Raw genomic sequence first — 21359 nt, forward strand, 5'->3', positions numbered from 1 at the left:
TGTGTGGGTTTTTCTGCTATTATTTTTAAATTTATTTTTTTATTTATTTTTTCATTTATTTTTAAGCTTATTTTTTATATATAATTGTGTGTGAAGGAGTTCCGTGTATTAAAAGAAAAAGGGCGTGGAATTTGGATACAAACACAAACGGAGAAAAACAGCCCCGAAGAAATCCATATAGTGACTCATGTAGAATGCTCCTTGATATCTGAGCATGCAAGATCACGTGTGGGATGTGGCTTAAACAACTCCCAGTTTTCTATGTCTCTCTATAGATAAGGTTGTCAAATCTGGAATAAAATATATGATTTATTTTCATTCCAGGTTAGAAGTAGTCTTCTTGAGTTTCAGTATGCAATTGATGAGCACTTGTCAGTGCATGTTTGTAAAAAGTAAAAAACAAACAAACAAAAAAAAAACAGAGCCCAACAAACGTAGAATGAGAGTCATGGGCCAGGATTTTTCTCTGCAGTATGATTTAAACTGTCCATTTATTCTGCTAAATTATATAACTTTGTATTTTGTATTGCTTTAAGTAGGGAAAGGTTACACTGTTGAAATAGGAACGCAAATTCTCCACCTGTATCTGAATAATTCTCTTCAGGCTTCCACATGATTATATGCTGTAGACTATCTAAACCTGACAATCCTAATTTGTACTATGGAATTCTTTCACTTGAAATTTTCTGTATTCCAAGTTCACCTTCTTTTTAAGACAAAATGTGTTCTTGTTTGTACAACTTCTCTATAATGATGGAAAAGGAACTGCATGATAATAAATGTTAAGTTTGAAGAACGTCTAAGAAAACAACAATAGCAACAGTGTAAGCTCTGAATTTTTTTTTTCTCATATTGCTTTCTTCTTTCTTGAGCAGTAAAAGTGAATAGCAGGAGCTCTAAAAGCCCTTGAAGATTTGTCTGATACTTAATCATACAACTAAATATCATAGTTGAACAGAGATGTACTTTATTCAAGTAATTAGACAAATCATGCTCAAAGCATGTAGGAAGAGCTGTTAATAGCTTGAATTTTCTGCTTCTTGAATTCTTTAAAACTAAACAGGATATTGCTAGATAGAATGAATCACAAGCCATAGTTTTGTCTTTGCATCCAACAACAAACTGGATAACTCTGTGTGTGTTTAGTCAGCTCCATTGAAAACTGCAACAAAGCTGCATCTACGTATGTGAGGCAGCATTCTCAGAAGCAGTTTGCTCTGTGCAGTGTCTACACCAACATAGCCATTCCGGATACCATTGCTCTAGGAGACCACCCATGGCTCCTGACTGGGCCCAGGTTAGTGTCGCCCATCTTGTTGGTCAGCTTTGAATGGAAGTGTCTGAAAGGACTTCTGGGACATGAGAACTGGTTATTCAGAGCTGCATTGTCTCTCATCCATTTTTTCAAAAAGAAACATATCTTGGTTTAAGCTCCTTTTATAGTACAGATGAGTCAATGCACAAGGTTTTACAATGGAAATGTAGTAAATTACTGTCAGAAGCAAAGAAAAAGAGAGGAAGGCTTGTGTTAATGATCAAATGTTTCTATTATGATTCTTACTAGAGTTACCTCTCTACTGACAAGGTTTATGTGCTGCTCCTTCCTCAGAGATTTACTAAAAGTCCTAACAACCACACATGCATTTCTTTTGGCTAACATACTGATATGACTGGGCTGATAATATTATTTTGTTGTGATAGAAGGCTTAGTGGGAGGAGGTATAGTGCAGTGCAACTTCATGTAGTGCCTGCCTATTTCCTTAATATATTTACTTTCACTTCTAATACCATTTTTGAAGAGACAGATGCTGTAATCCATGGCTAATTATGAGGCCAGACTAGTTCTGTCATGTCAGTACTTTCTTAATCTCTTTCTAACCAGATTAAAGCCCTTAATTTAGAGGCTATTGACATTGTAGATAGCAGCATTCCTAGGGAGCTGTTACAGTTTATCGTGTCATAGAAGTTATTGTGGTTTTAATAGCTATTCATAAGTTTTTCAATGAGTAAAAAGATTCTTTCTCAGGATGAAGGATTCCTAAAGCACATCTTAGCATAATACTCATCTGTCAGATAATTAAAAGTTTGAATTCTTTTTTTTTTTTTTTGCTATTTAAGCTTAAAAATATGAGAACTTTCTGCAACTTTGAGTCTCAAAGAGTCGTAGCATAAACACTAGAAGCTCAACACAAAAACATTGCTCTATTTTGCTATAGTTATTGGAACATCCAAAGTGTAGGAAGGCCGTTTTAAACTTGGAATTTACTTTTTGTATTCTACCCCACCCGAGAAATCATGATTTACACCTGACAAGTACATGCTTTGATCATGGGCTGATTGTGTATTACTAATGGGGGTATTCTGAAGTGAAAACATAAATGATGCCTTAGGTTGAATCAGGAAAAGCTTTCTAGTGAACATGAAGAAAATGTAATTACAATAATATTCTTCATTTTATTCCTTGAATCAGAAAGCATGGCCAAGCTTTGCTGTTATCTCTGCCTTGAAATTTATTTAAATAATAATCAGTAGTTTTAAATATACTTTCACTTCATGAATTTGTTAATTCCCTTTAACCAACTCATTTTTTTTTCTCTTGATCTGAACAGTCCATTTTTAAATCAATTAATGTGAGTGTGTATTCCCGATGATGCCAAAGCCAGTTTTGAACACAAATCACTAATTTTACTGTGAAAGGTTATGAATGTATTGTGCTTAGTCTTTGTTTAGAACATTAGCAATTGGCACAACATCGATATACTGTGTATTCTCATTTAAATCTGCTATGGTCAAAGCATTTGTCTTCTCACTTATTCTATCAAGATCAGTATTTAATTTTTTAAGTAATTCTTGCTCTCATCTTCAAAAAGAAGGCTATATTTGTCCCGACTGAAATGCTTATTAAACGTGTTTTAGTGTGGTTTAGTTTATTTCCCTATGTCAGGTTTTAGCCTAAAGGAATTGCTTCTGTAAGTTTATTTACTGATGTCTTCTATGTGTTTGTAGAAATGTTTTCCTCTTTAAATAATGTCTAACAACTATTGTACAATACCTTCAAAATGTAGGCTCTGTGATTTTGAAATATCAATGGACAACTGATGACAGAACAGTAGAAGTGATTAGTTTAGCTCAAAGAATGGAACTCAAAGAATATAAAGCTATTCTTCATGTCTCAGACACAAAGTATTGAATCAGATTTTTCCATTATTAGCTGTATAAACTTTATACTGTTGTCTGCATAAAATGTTCTTATAAATACATCAATCAGAGATGTTGTAATCTGAGAAATAATGACCCTAATTTGTTTCATAGGAAAAAGCTACAGTGTTATAAACTGTTCTTTAATATCATCTACTGCTTGGGTTGTTTTTACCCTTTAGGTTTTGCTTTTCACAGAATCACAGAATTGCAAGGATTGGATGGGACCTCCAGAGATCGAGTCCAACCCTGCTGCAAAACAGGCTCCCTACAGCAGGCTAGGCCCCCTCCAGGCAGGTCTTGAATATCTCCAGAGAAGGAGAATCCACAACCTCTCTGGGCAGCCTGTTCGAATGCTCCATCACCCTTAGCATAAAGACGTCCTTCACATATTGGTGCAGAACTTCCTATGCTCCAGTTTGTGGCTGTTTCCTGTCATCCTGTCCCCACAGACAGCTGAAAAGAGGTTGGCCATGTCCCTTCAACTGCTACACTTAAGATATTTGTAAACATTAATAAGATCCCCTCTCAGTCTTCTTTTCTTAAGGCTGAACAGTGCCAGGTCATTCAGCCTTTTCTCATAAGAGAGGTGCTTCATGGTTGTTATCATCTTTGTGACCCTATGCTGGACTCCTTCCAGGAGACCTGTCTTTTTTTTTTTTTTTTAAGGCTATTAACAAGAGGGGAAAGCAATGAAGAGGACAGGAGGAAGAAAACAGAAATTATTGCACTCATATAAAATATTAGACTAAGAAAATCTCTCAGCTAATTGTTTGTAAGATGGACTAGCTACAGGGTTATAAACTAATTAGGATGTAAATCACACTGTGTGATAGGATACTTACTAAAAAAAAAAATCTAACCTTTATAACCAAGTACATTCTGCTCTACAGATCAAAATTAACATTTAAATTCAGCATACTGACTTCTTGCCAAAAACCTAATTCTGTTACCAGGATTATGCACATTCTTTTTTTAAACTATGCTTTTTCTCTTTTTATTTTGCTCACTTTCATAATTCTCAGAGCTGTTTCTCTGTCATTTAGATGCCAGTTGCAATTCTCTTGCAATCCAATTTAAATTGGATGTAGATAGAATCCCAGTCTCAAGAATCCACTGATTATTTATGGCTGTTTATTGCATGTTATCCATTCTATTAAATTCTTAAGTCGTGAATTCCTTTTATAGTTTATATATAATATAACAAATCACCAAAGTCCAGTAATGCACCAAGGTCCATGGTGTAGTTAAGTTTGTGTGCAAACAAAACACTGGGACCTTGATATTGGATTCATTGTCTTGAGAAGCATACCCTTCTCTACTGAAGGAGGCTACATGGTGGTACCTGAATCAAGCAAATTGTATATGCATGTACACTAGTGCTGCTACAGCAAGTGACATTCACAGAGTAGTTAAGACATAAGAACAAGGTAAATTAGGAAAGTCAAAAGGTATGAATCAGTAAATTAACAAAATTGGAAGCAAAAACAGTGAAGTGATAATGGTCAAAATAGTGTTTGCTCATTTCTGCAAAATCAGGTGTGAGACTTCATTGCTAAAACTTAGACAGCCAGTGCCAATTGAGTTGCCCAAGGTACATTGTCTGGCCTCCATCTGAAGCTTCTAGAGTGTCAGCTCAAACATAGTGATGTAGCTAGAAACGCGAACCAGAAGAATAACTGTCAGGCACAACTCTGGCTGTAACTCTAGTGGCAAGGATGGTGGTAGTATTTGAAACTACAGGGACTGCTCGTACCAAGGGTGATAGGTCAGAATGGCCTTCAGTCTTTCTGTTGCCACAACAGCAGCAGTGTCTGTACATTTCAGATCTCTTACAGGATTGAAGTGTATCAAGGAACATCCTGAGCTAGTGTTTTGTATCGGATCAGAGTGGTTAAACTCCACTGCATCATGAATACTGCTAGTTTTTATAGCCAGTGGCCTGGAAAATAAAGTCCTGTGGGACTATTGCCAAATCCAGCTGAATTCTGCCTCATCAATACAAATAATGAGGAAAGTGTTTGAATTTGGATTTATAGGCATACACCCTAAGAAGCTTGCTGTCTTTCCTGTATAAAAAAGTAGCTGTATTTGCATTGTCATTTGTTTTAAAGTTGTTTGAGAGGACTAAGAAATGAGGAAACTTTCAAACCCAGTGAGTTCTACAAAAGTTCATTTAACGCTACAATTGCATAAAGTACTGCATCTCTAATATTATAGTTGTCATGTTAATGTCTTATTTGTTATTTATTACTTAAGTAAATTGTCTCCAAATCTGCCACCAGTTTCACACTGTAAAAGGATGAATTTTAATCTGTAGTTCTTTTTACATGCATTCAATTATACTACACACTAATTAACAAACTATCACACTTTATTTATGATATTGTGAGTGATTGCTATTTTTTAATCTCCATTCTTGCTCACAATATGGGGGAGAATAACATTCAGAAGTAAAAGTGTAACCCATCTTGAAATTATATTTTTTTCCTATTGGAAACAAAAATGCATAGAATGCTTTTAATAAGTCTTTACCTTGTGCTTTTTCAAGATTATTCAGCACAAATTACTACATATTTTGGACTTGTATTAGCTTGCTTAGACTTTTGAGCTTCATTATGATGATAAAGGCATTTTCCTTGCTATTTCTGTGACTTCAGGAAGCTCTCTTCTCTTTTTTTAGATTGAATCTGTTGTGAAAGTTGCAGTGCAACTATTTGTGTTTCACATCTGATGGATGTCTTCAGTTTATCTGCTTTCCAGAAGATTTCCAGAAGACACAGTACGTTCTTCAGAATTTATTTTAAAGACTTTCATCATAAGAACAATGAATTCTAGGAAACATTATAGGAACATCTCCAGAGAAGGAGAGGAGATATTGGAAATTATTTTTGTGTTAGTGCTGGTTATGCTACTGTGGCAAAAATATTTCAAATTTATGAAGTATTTTGTTAAAGGCGATTGTATGCCTGGTGTCACCATTACTGCACCTGTGACTTTCTAGGTAAGCAAAAAAACCTGATATTTCAAACAATATCCCTGGAGTATGAATAGGGATACATTTCTTACACCCTTATTAAAAAAAAAAAAAAAAAAAGCAAAAAACACCAACCACATGTATTTCTGTTGCTGGTTAACATCATCAGCAAAATTAAGATCTTTTAAATACATAAGTGTTTTTTTGCCAGAGAAATGTGTAGTTGTAATTTATGATCATCTTCCTCTTGATTCAGACAGTAATGCAAACAATAGCAGGGCATAAGAAAGACTTGCTTTACTCTATCACTTTTTTTCTAATTCTTGGATGCTGATTATTCCCTGGATATCATAAAGGACTGGACTCAGAGCATTTTAATTGTTTTCCTAGTACTTACATTTTTATTTCTTAAATCTATTTCTCATGCAGCCTTTGAGAAATGGCAATACCTCCTGTCATAAAAATTAGTTATCATTCTACAGTTAATAAAGAGACTTAAAATGTATCTTTTTTTGCAGGAAAGTTATCTTTCCAACCTGCGAAACTCGAATTATATCTGTTTTACTGAAAGAGATGAACAATCAAATAATCAAAATTATGCATCGTATCATCAGAAAGACTAACTATACAGATAATCTTTAAATATTTATATAACACGGAAAATAAACCCATAAGGTAAGCTCAGTTATCACCTTATTAACTGTCAGTGAATACTGTTAGAAGTTTTCCTCAGAATGTGTGCGTAGAAGTTTTCCTCAAAATATGTAGACGTCTGCAATTTCTGTTCTCCAGTCTGCTCTCAATGCAGCCATCAGTGTTACAAAAAACGTAATTTCCAGTGGTGTCACACCTCTGGCCTATTGTGCTGCATATATATATTTTTATATATATTTTCAGCTAAGAACAGAATGCAGTATTTGGTTTTTGATATTTTGTATTAGACAGTAAAATATCTTTCATTTGGAGATCATGGGTACGTCCTTCTCTATCTGGGTGTATTTGGAAAAGAAAATTCAATGACATCACTCTTCTTTACTTTCCTCTTCATCTTTTCTACAGTTTTGTTCTTAACATCAATTTTGGTAGCCAACAAAAGACAGAATATGTTAAAATCTGAAGCAAATCAAATCCAATTAAAAAATTGGACTAATGCTGCAAAAAAAAAGTTTTTACTATGAGTTTCATTAGAAGGTAATGATAGTATTGTTTGAAGAAAAAACTGAAAATTTGTGGATACTAGTTCTTTATGAAGATATTTTGCAATTTCCAAATTAATCTCTATAGTAAACATGTGATATCATGTATTTATATCTGATGCATAATTTATGTTGCAAGAGTGTCAGTATTAATGCTCTTAATATATTTACTGCATTTGATAAGATAATACTAGGCAGCTAGGAATAGATTGGCAAGCTTGATTCAGCAAGTCACAAATTTATACATAAAGACAAATAGGACCACTTTTTTTTCTCTCCTTGTGTGGAACTTTTCATAATATTCGGATGTAATTAAACTGCCAAACATTTGATTCACCAATCTGGAATGAATAGGAAAGGAATGTATTTTATGTTTAAAGTATATTTTATGTAATATACAAGGAAAAAAGAACTCTTTTGCATTCAAATTTTCTAAAGGTTTATTAACAAGGATCTTGACTATAGATTTTCTTTTATAAATAGCAAACTTGTTCAGTGAAATGTGCAGTACGAACTATTATTTAAATGGACAACTGGTTTTTTTTTGTAATTTTATTTATGTGATAACAGTAACCAGAAAAAAATCACTTGAGAGCTAATTTTTTAGTCTCTCTCGAAAAGTAAAACATATTTAATAATTTTCTGAATGTTTCTGAAAGGTTTGTGAAAATAATGTATTTCTATTAATCAGAACACAATTTGGCTTTTATCTTCTATCACCATGCAGTATTCTGTCACATCAGCATAGCAACACTATAAAAAATCTGGACGTTTCTGTGTGAAGCTTTGACTACTATAACCTCTTTCTTTGAACAAGTGAATCCCAAAGTATATAAATAGAAGCATGTCAGTTTAAGACAGGTTTTTCACCCTTATGTGAGAGGTGAAGTTCTGACTGACTTACAAACCTGACATTTGTGAGCCTAAAATCACAGGAGGATTTACAGTGAAGTACTAATAGTTTTAAAATGTAAGAACTGATAGGATTGGTGTATAAGATTGTTATGTCATTTTTAAGTTACTGCATTATGGATATCCCATTTTTGAGTGAAGTTTCACTGTTTTGCGTATGCCCAGTATCAGTATAATTATTCCCCTGTCAGCGTGGAAATTAACTTTAGTAGTACGAGCATCTATCCATTTAATAGGAGTAAGACAGTTGAGGGACCATGCTAATATTGCAGGAGATTTGAAAGGCACAGCTTTTGCTGTGGATGGTTATGAAAGTAACAACTTTATGCAGAAACTGCACTGACACTTTTTGTATATATCAGCCACGTATAAATGGCTGTAGAGAGAATTAGATCCAGATTCCCTAAGGGATTTAAGCATCTAATGATTTTGATGAACACCAATTGAGTTTTTCAAAGATCTTTAACAAGTTAGGTACTTATCTCCCACTGACTTTATCTATTTAGTCACATTGCAGGGAAAAAAAAAAAAAAGCCATTAGACTGTTCTAAGCTGCTTTAGATGCCTAGAAGAAAGGCACTCATTGAAAAATTTGTCCTATTTACAGTTAGTGATTTGCTATTTCTTTTAAAGGCTTAAATCTATAAAACTACCATTATTGATTACACAAATGCAGTATTTTTTTTCTAAATAATTATAATAATAATAAATTCATTCCTAAGTAATAGTAATCTAATAAAACTGCATCCTATAAAGACAAATTTGATTAATATGATTTAAGGGCCACATTGTCATTATAGAAGCATACATATATGTAATTAGTTTAATGAATAAAAAATATGCAATTAAAAGCCTGCAGAACAGGTCATAAAAGGCAGGGGCTATTGCTTGAAACTGGGACTAAAGTTTTCTATACTATTGAACAAAACAAGCCAGAGTGAATATGATACTTTTATCTCCAGCATAGAGACTTGAAAGCAAAGCAGGTTTATTTCACACAGCTATTTAGCTCAGTTCAAAGACCCACACATTTAGGTTTCCTGCAGAGCTCTACTGCAGCCAGAGACTGACAGATGAAACGAGTCTTTTCATTTCTGTTTTATTACCTGCCATAGCAGTCAGTTATACCTGATCATATAAAAACAGATCATAATTTTTATTAAAGTCCATAATTTAATGTCAAGATGTTAACCTTTTCCAAAACTGTTATTTCCTTCTTTTAGTTTTCTGAGCATATGGTTCTTAACTGCTCCAGTTAAAACCCCCATGTTTTGACTGCAGTTGCCCAGAATAAAATTGACATTTCTCATAAAGATTACATTCATTTTATTTTTTTGAAAAGCTTCTTGAACTTTAGAACTGCCCTCAGCTTTCTGCAATAGATGATTGGTTTCACCTATTTTTATACTTTTCATTTCTGAGTTTCAAGTCTACAATTAGAAGTCAGTTTGGTTAGCTTTTTTACCAGTGAGAAGTGAATGGATAAATCATAAAATATGTGTAGGCAGTCAAATATATTTATAAACAGTGCAAAAACTTGGTATTTTCAATTTATAGAGAAAGCTCACGATTTTGATAGACTGGCAGTATGAATTACTGGCACTCCTTTCCTTGGTGAGCTTCACTAGAGAGCTATGCTAAATAGATGGTTTTCCCATGTGGAAATATGAGACTATTTTTCAGTATACTTCGTTTAAACTTGGCCAAAGTAATTTCTACAGACTGTATTTGGCTTTCATGTGTAACTGCCACTGCGTTCACATGAAAATAATGAAAATGAATTAAGATGAAAAATAAAGGTATAATTATGTCTTGCATTAAAATGTAATTTGTAAACATCCAACTATCCATACGGATTCCTCTCTAGTCAGTCCTTTTATCTGTAATTTACTCCTCATTCATGTGTTCAGACTACTCCATATTTTTCACTTTCAATTACAAGAGCTTTTCAATTTTACAACTTAAATTAAACTTTCAGTTCAGCAACTTACTGCAGTAAATTTTGTCAGAGGAAAAGCAGTTTGCTTGACCAAAAGGCTCCAATTTTTAAGAGAATGAGAACTTGTCAATATTTTATGATACTGACTACAATTAAGGAGCTACTTACATAGCATATAGTCAGTTCTGTTATATGTTACTCTTGGTACTACTTTGGATACATATAGTCATGAATTCTGTCAGTGTGTAAGCACCACTGGGTAGTGATAATCAACTCTTCATAAGGCAAGATGATGTATTAAAATTTGCAAAGAATCATATTTAATATTTTTAACCTCCCAAGGCTATGCTGAGAACAGAAATTAGTGCATGCTCTCAGAGAAATTGCATTAATCCAAAAGAGAACTTGAATAAATATATTTCAGGTATAAAATGTACTTCTTGAAAATGGTTAATCCAAATGACTTATTTTTAGTAGTGCCAAGAGCAATATGCAATACATCTACAACTACATTACCAAAGTTCTGTTTAAAGCTGAATATAACACATTTGTATTATTGCTTTTATAGAGACAACATGTATTTGGGTGTATATATAGATAAGTATGTATCAATACGTCTGTCTTTATGATGTTCTCATTCTGATGCAGAGGAGTTTATATGCATAATGAACACGGACAAACCGGACTTATGATAGTAACTACAGTGAGACTATGTCAGTTATTTCCAGGAGAAGCCAACAGATTGACATTAGAAGTGACTGATCGCTCATGCAGAGGATCTGCAGCATGGAGCATTCCAACAGTATCAGCCACACGATACCATGGGCATGTTCAGAATTACAATATTTACCATACCATTCTGACAATAATAGAGGTATCTCTTCACAGTAGGAGCAGAAAATTATTTAGTTCTGCAGATGCTGCTGTGTAGCAAGACTTTTAATGGCTTCCATGTACCAGTTGAAATATGCATTTGTGAGTAGTAAAAATAATTTTTAACTGACATGTTTCTGTGACTGAGAAGTCTGGTAAGAGAATAACGCAGTATGCAAAACAAATACACATACAGAGAATAACTGTTCTTTCTGCGTGTGGGGGAGAACTGTCAAAAACAGGTGGCTGTATTTTGATTTTCATGACGCTGAAACCCTTTTATATTCTATGTGAAATTGAGGAAGCTGTAGTAATGGCTTAGCTAAAACTCTGTACAATAAGCTTCCTACTCAGTAAGATGTATGTTTTCTTAGTCTGGTATTCCTCTTCTCTCCCTTTTGACATCCTAGGACAGACTGGGGTGCTCTCTAGCATGTGCTGCAGTATGACTACTGTGTTTTTACATGCTGAAAAAGCTAAGGTTATAAAGAACTAAAGTTGTTAAAAACTGTAAGAGCTAGACATGCATCACAACTTGTGTGGAAATGCTTTGATCAAAGCACTATTGAAGATTTCTATTTCTATGGGTTTTTCAATGGTTTTTTTTTTCAGCAATTTTTTATGCAATTTTTATGCAGGTATACACTGTTCTTCAAATAAATTGTAATAACAAGAGAAATTGCATAGGCACAGGGAATTTAATGGGGAATTTATTTATTTATTTATTGTAGTAAGACATGTAAAGAAAAAGAACTAAGGCTGTTCTCAGAGTTTTGCTTTTGCCTTGTTGACATGGCTGAACTTTCACAAGTACAAAAGAAGATAGGCTTAAGCCAAAGCAGATCATACAGTGAGCAGGAGCGGGGTCAGTTCGAGGTGGAAATACAGTTATCTCACAAGTTTGATCCAACACTGTTTGAAATCTATGGCATTGTTTCTATGGAGTTCTGTGTATTTCATAAATTAAATACTGATTCCAAAGTGATTATTATTGAAAACCACCGTAAAATGAAACAAAATACAATAAACTCATAACTGATTATGCAGTATGCTGTGCATTCTAACTCTGTCCTATATTTCTCCCTTTCAATATTAAATGCAAGCCAACATAGAATGTGGTTTCTGGTTATATTTTGGGGGGAATTAGAGTCCTCCTTATGTCAGTTTCTATACAGTAAATTTTTTGTGGCATGTGGCCTTCTAACCTGCTGAGTTCCTAGCTGTCACTTTATAAATGAGTATCTGAATATCTTTGCTTGAGCTGCTTCGTGGAAGAAAATTCAGCATGATTCTTACCTGTGCATATTACTCAAAGATATAGTTCTGGAAATAGATGTCAATCACTTGATTAGAGTATTCTTTAACAGCTTACAATACTAAGGCAATTTCAACAGCTAGACTGCAACTACTGTTACTACACATTAACTTACAAATAATTCATTTTAATGTCTTACCACCAATTATCTCAGACATTTTACAGAAAAGAAATAAATAAATAAAATTCCTAGATTACATGTTTAAAGCTTTGCAAAGAAACACAGCAAATATCTGCAACAGAACTTAATGGTCAGAAGTTTTACAATTAGATTAACATTTTTTTCCTTCATTGTGGTCTTGTTCAAGACCATCTTTAGGACATTACATTTCATAGATAGATTCATGTTGTGTTGGTTCAGAGTTCATTTTAATTATACCATTCATTTGAGACAGGATTTAAAAAGGTGAGGGGAAAATGACTATGCAGTACCCTGCTTGCTTGCTTTCCCTTTCTTTTCTCTGTGGCTCAAAAGAATTGTGAGAATTTATACACAAAATCTGTGTACCGTTTTTCAGCTCAGGAATTCTACTTGGCAATTAAATTGACTTTACTGGTTTCTGCAAGTTACTTTTTATTGCTCTGGTATTATCTTAATTCACTTGTGCTCAAGATTTTTGGCTTTAAGCAAGGTAGATGTTTATAGCAGGACAGGAATGGACAGAGGACCTTCACAGATAAAAAATGACTTGGGCAGCAGCACAGGCATCTTTTCAGATTATTACACATATCTGACTAGTCAGAGGTCAAAAGAAGAACAATTTTAAATGAGAATTTCAATTCTTTATTCAAGATAAATTCAACATCTTCAACATTTTTTCTTTAAAATGGTGCAAACATACTTTAAAAAATATTTTAAAAATTAAAAAATGTGGAAAGTGTAAATGAAAGTTTGATATGGGAGGCCATAACAGAAAATGTCTAGCATGATGTGGATGCTAGAATCATAAGAATAATGGTTGGAGAAAATTATATGGTTTTACCATTCTTTTGCTTAATCAAGTAGCTAGTATTTGATGCCTTGTTATTTTCATTAGCAATATGTAATCTGCATCAGTTATCCTCTGTTATAATCAAATGCAATTTACAAAAATGCAGAGAAAGCTGACCGTAGAAGAGAACAACCTCTGGCCTTTCCATGGGATTGTCTCCTCCAGAAGCACCTCTCTGCTTTTTCATAACTTTGTTAGCTAACTTCTCTCATTTTTTGCTCCTATATGTCTGGTTGTTTCATGCAGTTATTAATGCAGTGCAGCCATTAGTGTATTGGCCGCTGTATCTGTAGAGTACCCTGAACTAATTTGTTGGTCCTTGCTCTGCATTAATGCTCTTTCTGTGCATCCTTCAGACTATATGTATATCTTCTAAGTAACTTTACTTAGGAACTGTCTTAAAACTTGTGGGTCTGTTGTTGTGGGTTAACCTTGGCTTAGGCCAAGCTCCCACCCAGCTGTGCTCTCACTCTCCTTTTCTTTCCTCACCCCAGGGCAGCTTCTGGGCCCAGCCCTGCCCTGTGCTGGGGCCATTGGAGTTGGCTGGAACTGTCGGTGTCCAGTATGGAGCAGTCCTGGCCTTGCCTCACACAGTCCTGCAGCCCCCTAACACTGATGGGGCACCTGAGCCCTATATACCTATCCCTTGTCCCTCATTGCTTGCAGCATCTGTAACATTTTAAAAATAGGAATAACTTCACCAGTTACCCATTGCAAGCTTAATTTAAGATCAAATCTTTGTGATCAAGCTGAAAATGTGCTTTCTGAAGCTTGTATTCGTGGAGGGTGTGGGGACTTGATCTACTTGTTATAAGCTGTATGAGCTCCATGGCATTTGCTATTGCCACTGGGTAAGGGTGGCAACCCTTATCCATCTTATTCCAAAAAGCAAAACAAAACAGGTATTTATAAATTTTGTTATGCCATAACTCCTCCTTTCCTTGAGTAATATTCCACTGGATGAGCCAGGCCCTGTTTCCCTGCTGTGCACTGATCACTGTTGCCTTGTGCCATCAACCCTGCATCCCCCAGCAAGCATGGGGCTGGTCTGATGGGGGAGGCAGGATATAGACACTGAAACTAGCATTCAGCTGCTGCGCACAGAGTGAGTGAAGCTTAATGAGATCTACAGCAGAGTAACCTCTCGTGCAGGCTTTTGAAGAAGAATTTGGCCCTGCTTTGGGGTGCAGGTCTGCGTCTTCTTCCTGAGGGAAGAGGATGCATCCTGTCCCCAACAGGTGAACGAAGGCATGTATTCACTTCATGCACCATACCTGTTTTGTGTGGAAAAAAATACCTCAGTTTTACAGGTGAGATTTTGAGTGACAGAGAAAGCAAATTATTAAAATCACATAGCTGAAACAAGAAATTGCATTAGAATTTCTGAAAACATCAGCCTGGACCTTTTCTCTGTGACCTTTCTTTTATTTTTTGTCTTTAACTAAGATTTGGTGTTGTAAATGAAAAAGAGCAGTATAAAACCATTCATTTTTGGACTTCACAGTTATTAAAATAGTCTAGAACTTGCTTAGATAATCATTAAAATGTATGTTTTTATTTGGATTTCTGTTTAAGTAGGACAGAGTTCAGTAGCATTTGACCCAATCCTGAAGATTGACCCAACTTGTTTCTAATCTACAAACATGAATATTTAAGCAATTTAAAAGCTAATGCTGTTTACATATGTTACATGCTAATAATTCTGTTCTATTGTGTAAATGTATATTTACACTGGGAAATCTTTATGAAGCTGAATTGAAGGGAAATGTAAACATTTGGGATAATTTTTGCACATTTTCAAGCATATTATAACAGATAAGAGTAAAATTGGTCATTACGGGTCCATAGTGATGAAAAATGGCTAGACACAATAAAGGATAATTTCTTTGGTTTCCAGAGCATAATGGAGTATGAATCATATTTAAAATTAATGGCTGAGAAGGCAGACCATGATTTGAATGTCATCAGTAGCTATTTTACTCCTCCCTAGAGCGGCAACAAGCTTTTTATGAGAGATGAGTTCCTGCAAACAAGCGCTTCTAAGCTATCTGAAAGCTCCTGATTTATAACAGAGAGCTTTAGAAAACGTTTTAGTTTTGCTGTATTTCAGTGCCTGGAATAAAGAGAGCAGGCTGGGAACAGTCTCACTGCCCAGCAAGTAACAAGCAGTTACTTGTTTGCAAGCAATTTTTAAGTGTAGCTTTCGAGGGGTAATGTTGGCTGTATGTGTCTTCATTCTCAAATGTCATGCACTCCTCTTTTATCCTTTTCTAAATCTGAACTAAATTTGCAATTATTTAAGAAACTTCTGATATTTTCATTTTTGGACAATGCTACATCCCTGAGCCTTCATTTGAAAACCAGGTTGTTTGATAACCTTGAAGACTGCAGTCACACTCCTTTTTGCTGGCATACTTGTGTCCCATGTGTCAAGATAATGGTGGAACTCATGCATAGGTGTATCTATCCTGGTATTTATCTTGCCCTTGCGAGAGTTGCTCTCAGACAAACACCTTGCTGCACATTTTGCAAGGCCTCTAACAATCATCCAAACCTCATGCATGTGTAATGTATATACTCTAATACCTACCACCAACTGGAGGACACCAACCAACATGACTGATTTTTAAGAGGAAGTATAGCTGAGCCATGACTTGAATCCAGCTAGAGGTGGAACCCTTGGTTGCCAGCCTCATCTTCACCAAGTACCTGGCAGCTCACAGAGCTACTCAAACAATATCTGCATTGACCAGGACTTTCTTGCTTTCTAATGCTTCCAGGAGAGAGCACCTTTTTGTATCATGAAGCGTGTCCATAATTCCATGATTTCCTAAATGGTGATGAATTCCTGGACTACCTGGAAACAACAGAGATTTAGCAGTTTAGATACATTATCTTTAGGAAGAGGGAAAAATAATTATGAATATATAAGCATATATACAATAGGACAAAAGACCTTTGTTCTTCTCACATAGAAAGAACATGTACTTATGACCAGCTCTAGAGTAACAATATACCTAAGGTTTCCAAAAATTAATGGAAGGTCAATTCCTTCCATCAACTTATCTTTCTGTGAAATCCTTTGAAATCAAGCATCCAATCGGCAGGAGTTTCTTGAAATGAACATCTGCAAAAATGAGCAAAGCTTTATTTTTTCATTTCTTCAGGTCTTGCATTTGGGGATTTCAGGAAATGGCTCTTCCCTAATACAGTGCTACAAGTAACGATGAAATTACAGCATCTCCCAATAGGTTTCTTGTGGCAAACATGGTGTTGGAGAGAGGCTGGGCCTAGGCCAATGCCTGCAGAACTTAGAGAGACATGCTCTTCATCATGGTGTCTCAAAATGTGAGACAATGTAAGAACCACTGATATGAGCAGTAGGCTTCATGTATGTCCATCTTCTATGGGGGATGTACTCTCATCCTCCCATAACTAAGATCAGGCAGAACCAGGCACTTGCCCACTTACTAACATTTCCCCTTTTTTTTTTCTGCAAAATATGTCAGCACTTCTTGAAGACAGCCAATCAAATCTGCAAAGAAGGATTCATAGCAATCCATACAGCAGCAAATACCTGACTCTTTGTTAGGCTGCTGTGCTCAGCCTGTTCTACCAAGGCTCCAGATGACTGAAACCCTACCATATCTAACAATTAAAAGTAGACAGAAAAATTTCTCTTCATGAGAGTAAGTGCCAGAACTGTTCTCCAGCTTTCTCCTCATCTTGAGGATTTATTGGTAAAGAAAGCAGTCGGAGACAAAGTTTACAGATCACAGAAGTATTGTCTGTCTTTAAATACACTACTGTTAAACATTTCTTAATTTTATTACTATGTGCAGGGAATGCATTGCAATGCTGTTTGTTCAAAAAAAGTGCAGTTGGCCAGAGTGGTTTCTGCCAGTTAGTGGGAAAGGAAAAAGAGTAAAGAAGCAATGCACCATATCTATATGAGGGGGAAAGAGGGGAAAAAAAAAAAAAAAAAAGTAGTGCTTGTCTTGAGCATATTATTCACAAAATAAATGGACCTCAGGGTATGTGCCAGTACCCATTTTAGACACTGGATAAGTAGCACAGTAGAGAGAGACATTCTATTGCTTCTATTTAAGTGAACCTTTAAGTTCTGCTGTTGTGTCCATATGCCAGGCAAGAAGTAAAGATAAGTGATCAACAGTGATTTTTTTTTATTATTTTTATTTTTTTCCCAAGAAAAAGAAGCATCTTGATGCTTTGGAAAAGATATTATGTAGGAATGAATGTGGAAAATCTGTATTTGTTTCGTCTTCTATATGTATGCAAACTAATTTACTTTTGACTTTCAGTATCAGTGACAGTCCTGCCTTGAAGATTGAAGTCTGCTGCTGGAGAACAAACTTTTATTAATAGATGAAGTATGCCTTTTATTCTAAAGGACCATAAGTAAGACCTTTCCTGACATTCAAACTTTGTGTTTACTAAAACTGCTATGTACTTTCAGGCTGTCCTTAAACTGTTGGAATTATTACAATGGTGTACTACCTTTCATTCTTCCCACCAATCTCTCATGCCTCATTTGCTGTGCACCATAGGTTGCTTTCATTTTTCAGTAACTTACATCAGAGAGTACCCAAGATTTAGACATAATTCTTTTTCACTGTCGGACTTCTCGGTTCTGTTCTTCTTAGAATTGTCTCTTGAAGAGAGTATTCATAAAGCATTGCCAGTTAGGAACTCGATTTAAAAGGATGTCTAAGTTTTACTATTTCAAATCATAGAAAGGCAGGATCATAGACAGAAGGGCCTAAGCAGGCAAATGGAGGCAAGCCAGAAGGGACACATGTATAATACCTAAAATAATAGCTCAGCTTCCCATTTTAGGGCATCATTCCTCATGCTACACTGTCCTGTTTATAATCTTGTAACATCAGAAAAACACTTTCTACTGTATTTAGGTTCTCCCACTCTTTGGTTATATCTAGAAAGACACAGAAGCTGTTCTGCTAAAGATAGATGAAATTTTATTGAAAAATGCTTCCCTTCAAGTCATTACATCATATATTTTTCCAGGAGCTGATATGGGTACAATGAAAGTTATGGACTTTAATAATCTGTAGCCTGGCAACTACAGGAGTGGTCTGGGATTTAAAAGATGCATACATGATGAAATTCTTGCCCTAACACATATATACATATATAAAAATACATGACATACATAAAAAATAATGACAAGAAAGTAAAATCTCTCTACATGCTACTCCATAAATTCTAGGACATGATATCTTGACCATAAGGCAGCAGGATTCTGTGCTCTTAGTAAATGCTTTTTAAAACAAATGAACAAAAATATTTGAACCCCTCCCCTGACTCCCATTATTTTGTATAATTTCTTTATTGCCCAGAGACTTGTTAAAATTACCTCTCATTTCAGTGCGATAAAAAACTAAATGTCAAAACACTGGCATTTCAAATACATGATTGCTGTCTTTTGATCAATTATTGTATATCATTTCCATTCCACCTGATAGGATTTTGAACTGTATAGAGTACTCTCTACTCCTGATGATAACCAAAGCAGAATGACTACAGAGAAATTCTTCTTTTTCATATGTGGATGATTAGGAGTTGTGTGTTGGGGGTAATACTGTAAGTTTTGTTGGGACATAAATAAATGGAAGGAATCCACTGGCTGAGAAGATGAACAAAGTCTTAACTGTCACTTCTAACAATAGCTGTCCCTAGGCATTTCTCTGTTGCTCTTCTCCTTAAGTATAAAATAAACCTGACTGTAGTATGTAGCATGTAGGAATAAGACTGATGGTTTGGAAAGCAGCCCAAATGAAATATGAATGGATATTTGCAATGCTCACAGAAATATATTAGAAAAATATTATGTGGAAACAATTAATTTGGGATCTTAACACTTTTTTTTTTCTTCTTCTTCCATTAATGATATTTTAAAATGCAGAAAGTTCTTCTGTGAAGTATGAAGGATGATCAGGGTTAGCTAATGAGGCTGATAGGTACAATTGCTGCTTGCTTGATCTGTCTTTGATCCCAGTGCTCATTTGGACAAGTCTTATTATTGTATGAGCGTTAATTCTGTCCAAGCTCATAATCAACAGATATATGATCATTCAGAGTGTTTATGTTTCTGTCTTAGAAAGCTGGAGCAAAGTGAGCAGAATGTAGTTTGCTAGATTCATACCAAAAAATTTTCTTTGAATATGAGCAAACTAATTGTTGACATTATCAGTCATATGAGCTGTAGTAAAGATATGGATAATGAAACTCATGCCGCTGGCTATCACTTTATCACCTATAGGGTCAGAAAATAATTTATTCAACACTGAGCTGCATTTCATAATTGGCTATTTGTATCTGGGATGACTCTGGTTCCCTGTGGTAGCTTCAGATATCATTTATTGACTGTAAAATGTTCACTGTCACGGTGTGTTGAAAAAAGTAGACTGAAAAAAAGCAACTCATCATTTTCAGTTTTTCAGTTTTAAACACATGGATCTTTGAGATTTAGAGAAAATGGCCTGAAGTGGCAGCTTAGCAGATTTATTAAAACTGTATATCTGTCAAACGATGATGATGATACTGTGTGAACATGCTGAGCAAAGTCAGGTGGTGCTTTGCTTTGCTAAATGTACTTCTGTTTTGGTGATGTGACTCCTCAATCTCACAAGAAGGATGGAATTTCCCACCTTTAATTCTGTGCTGGGTATCACATCACATCATATTAATGAAAGTCTCCCTATTGACAGGATGCTAGCTCTTCAAGAACTCTTAAATGCCTGAAGGTTGACAGTAAGAAAAAAAAAAAAAACAAAACACGCTTATTTTCTAAAAGCTGAGTCCAACACGAGACATAGCCACAATTCTTTCAGCCTGCATCTAGCTTCTGGGTTGAGAAAAGAATCTGGAAATCCAATTTTCTTAATTAGTAACATATGCAGACAGAAAGGAACTACTTTGATCACAGATTATATTCCTCCAGAAAGCAATTCTGCTTTCATTTCTTTTCCTGTTAACTGTATAAAAAGTCTATATAGTGTATGATTTTAATTTAAACTGGTTTTACAAAGACTATTTGACTTATCATCAGGTATTGAGTTTACTGTCCTAAGCACATGGGCATAAGTGTCTACCTTTATAAGTAGGTTAAATGTCACCTACAGCAAAGAATTAGTTATGCGTCTTCAGCCTCAGCTGTGAATTGTGGCTTCATAAGACCCAAGCCCTTCTCCCAAGGAAGAGGAGCAAAAGAGCCCTTAGGTGGTCCATCACCTCTGAGTTGACAAGGAGTGCCCTCACACACACTTTACAGCTGAGAACAAGACCCACCCACTGCTGTGCTGGTTCTCCATTCCTTAAAGTGCTTTCCTATAGTGTTGCCTGTAAGAGGTGGAAAGAAAATATTAATGGTCAAGAGCAGACTAGAAAGAGTTCCAGGAAGTGCCCCTTAACTTGCACTCACTGTTCAAGCAAGATGGAAGGGCTTGGAGAGACTGGTTTGAGACTAACAAAGATGCCATGATCACAATGCCCAAATTACCAAATTTGCACCAAAGCATTTCAGTAGTTCAGGTTAAATGCTTAGTCATATAAAAATTACTTGGAACAGACCTAAGGTTTGATCACTTAGGTCTAAAATATAATCCCAAATCTCCTGTTTGCTGGTTGCCTATGGTGACATGGCTTTTAATTGCACATCCCTCAGGTATCACTCTGCTGCTGGATTTAGTCCTCTTTGGAGCAGCTGTGCTAGTAGCTTCAGTTAAAATCAGATCAAGTCCCAGGTAATGCCCACTCTAATGAAAAATAATTCAGATACCCACTACACAATCACAAGATTGATTATTATCAGTAAGGTTATGGCTATTCTCTTCTAAGTATAAATAAGCTATGAATAGCTTTTAAATCTTCTAGAAAGATTTCATAATGAATGGACTTATCAGCTGAGGTACAGAAG

The 21359-nt window shown here is 35.3% G+C and overlaps 1 protein-coding gene across 1 annotated transcript in view; it reads right to left on the bottom strand.

Moving 5' to 3' along the window:
- Positions 1-15786: 15786 nt before the first annotated feature.
- LOC149919892 (uncharacterized) overlaps positions 15787-21359 on the bottom strand; it is a 29725-nt gene continuing 24152 nt past the window's right edge. The window contains exon 2 of the mRNA XM_090121039.1: positions 15787-16259. Within this exon, the coding sequence (XP_089977165.1) occupies positions 16256-16259 (4 nt within the window). The 3' untranslated portion in view covers positions 15787-16255. The remainder of the gene's footprint in view (positions 16260-21359) is intronic.

The sequence above is a fragment of the Phasianus colchicus genome, chromosome 1 (genome assembly GCF_987193195.1).
Source record: "Phasianus colchicus chromosome 1, bPhaCol1.hap1.1, whole genome shotgun sequence".
NCBI classification, from domain to species: domain Eukaryota; kingdom Metazoa; phylum Chordata; class Aves; order Galliformes; family Phasianidae; genus Phasianus; species Phasianus colchicus.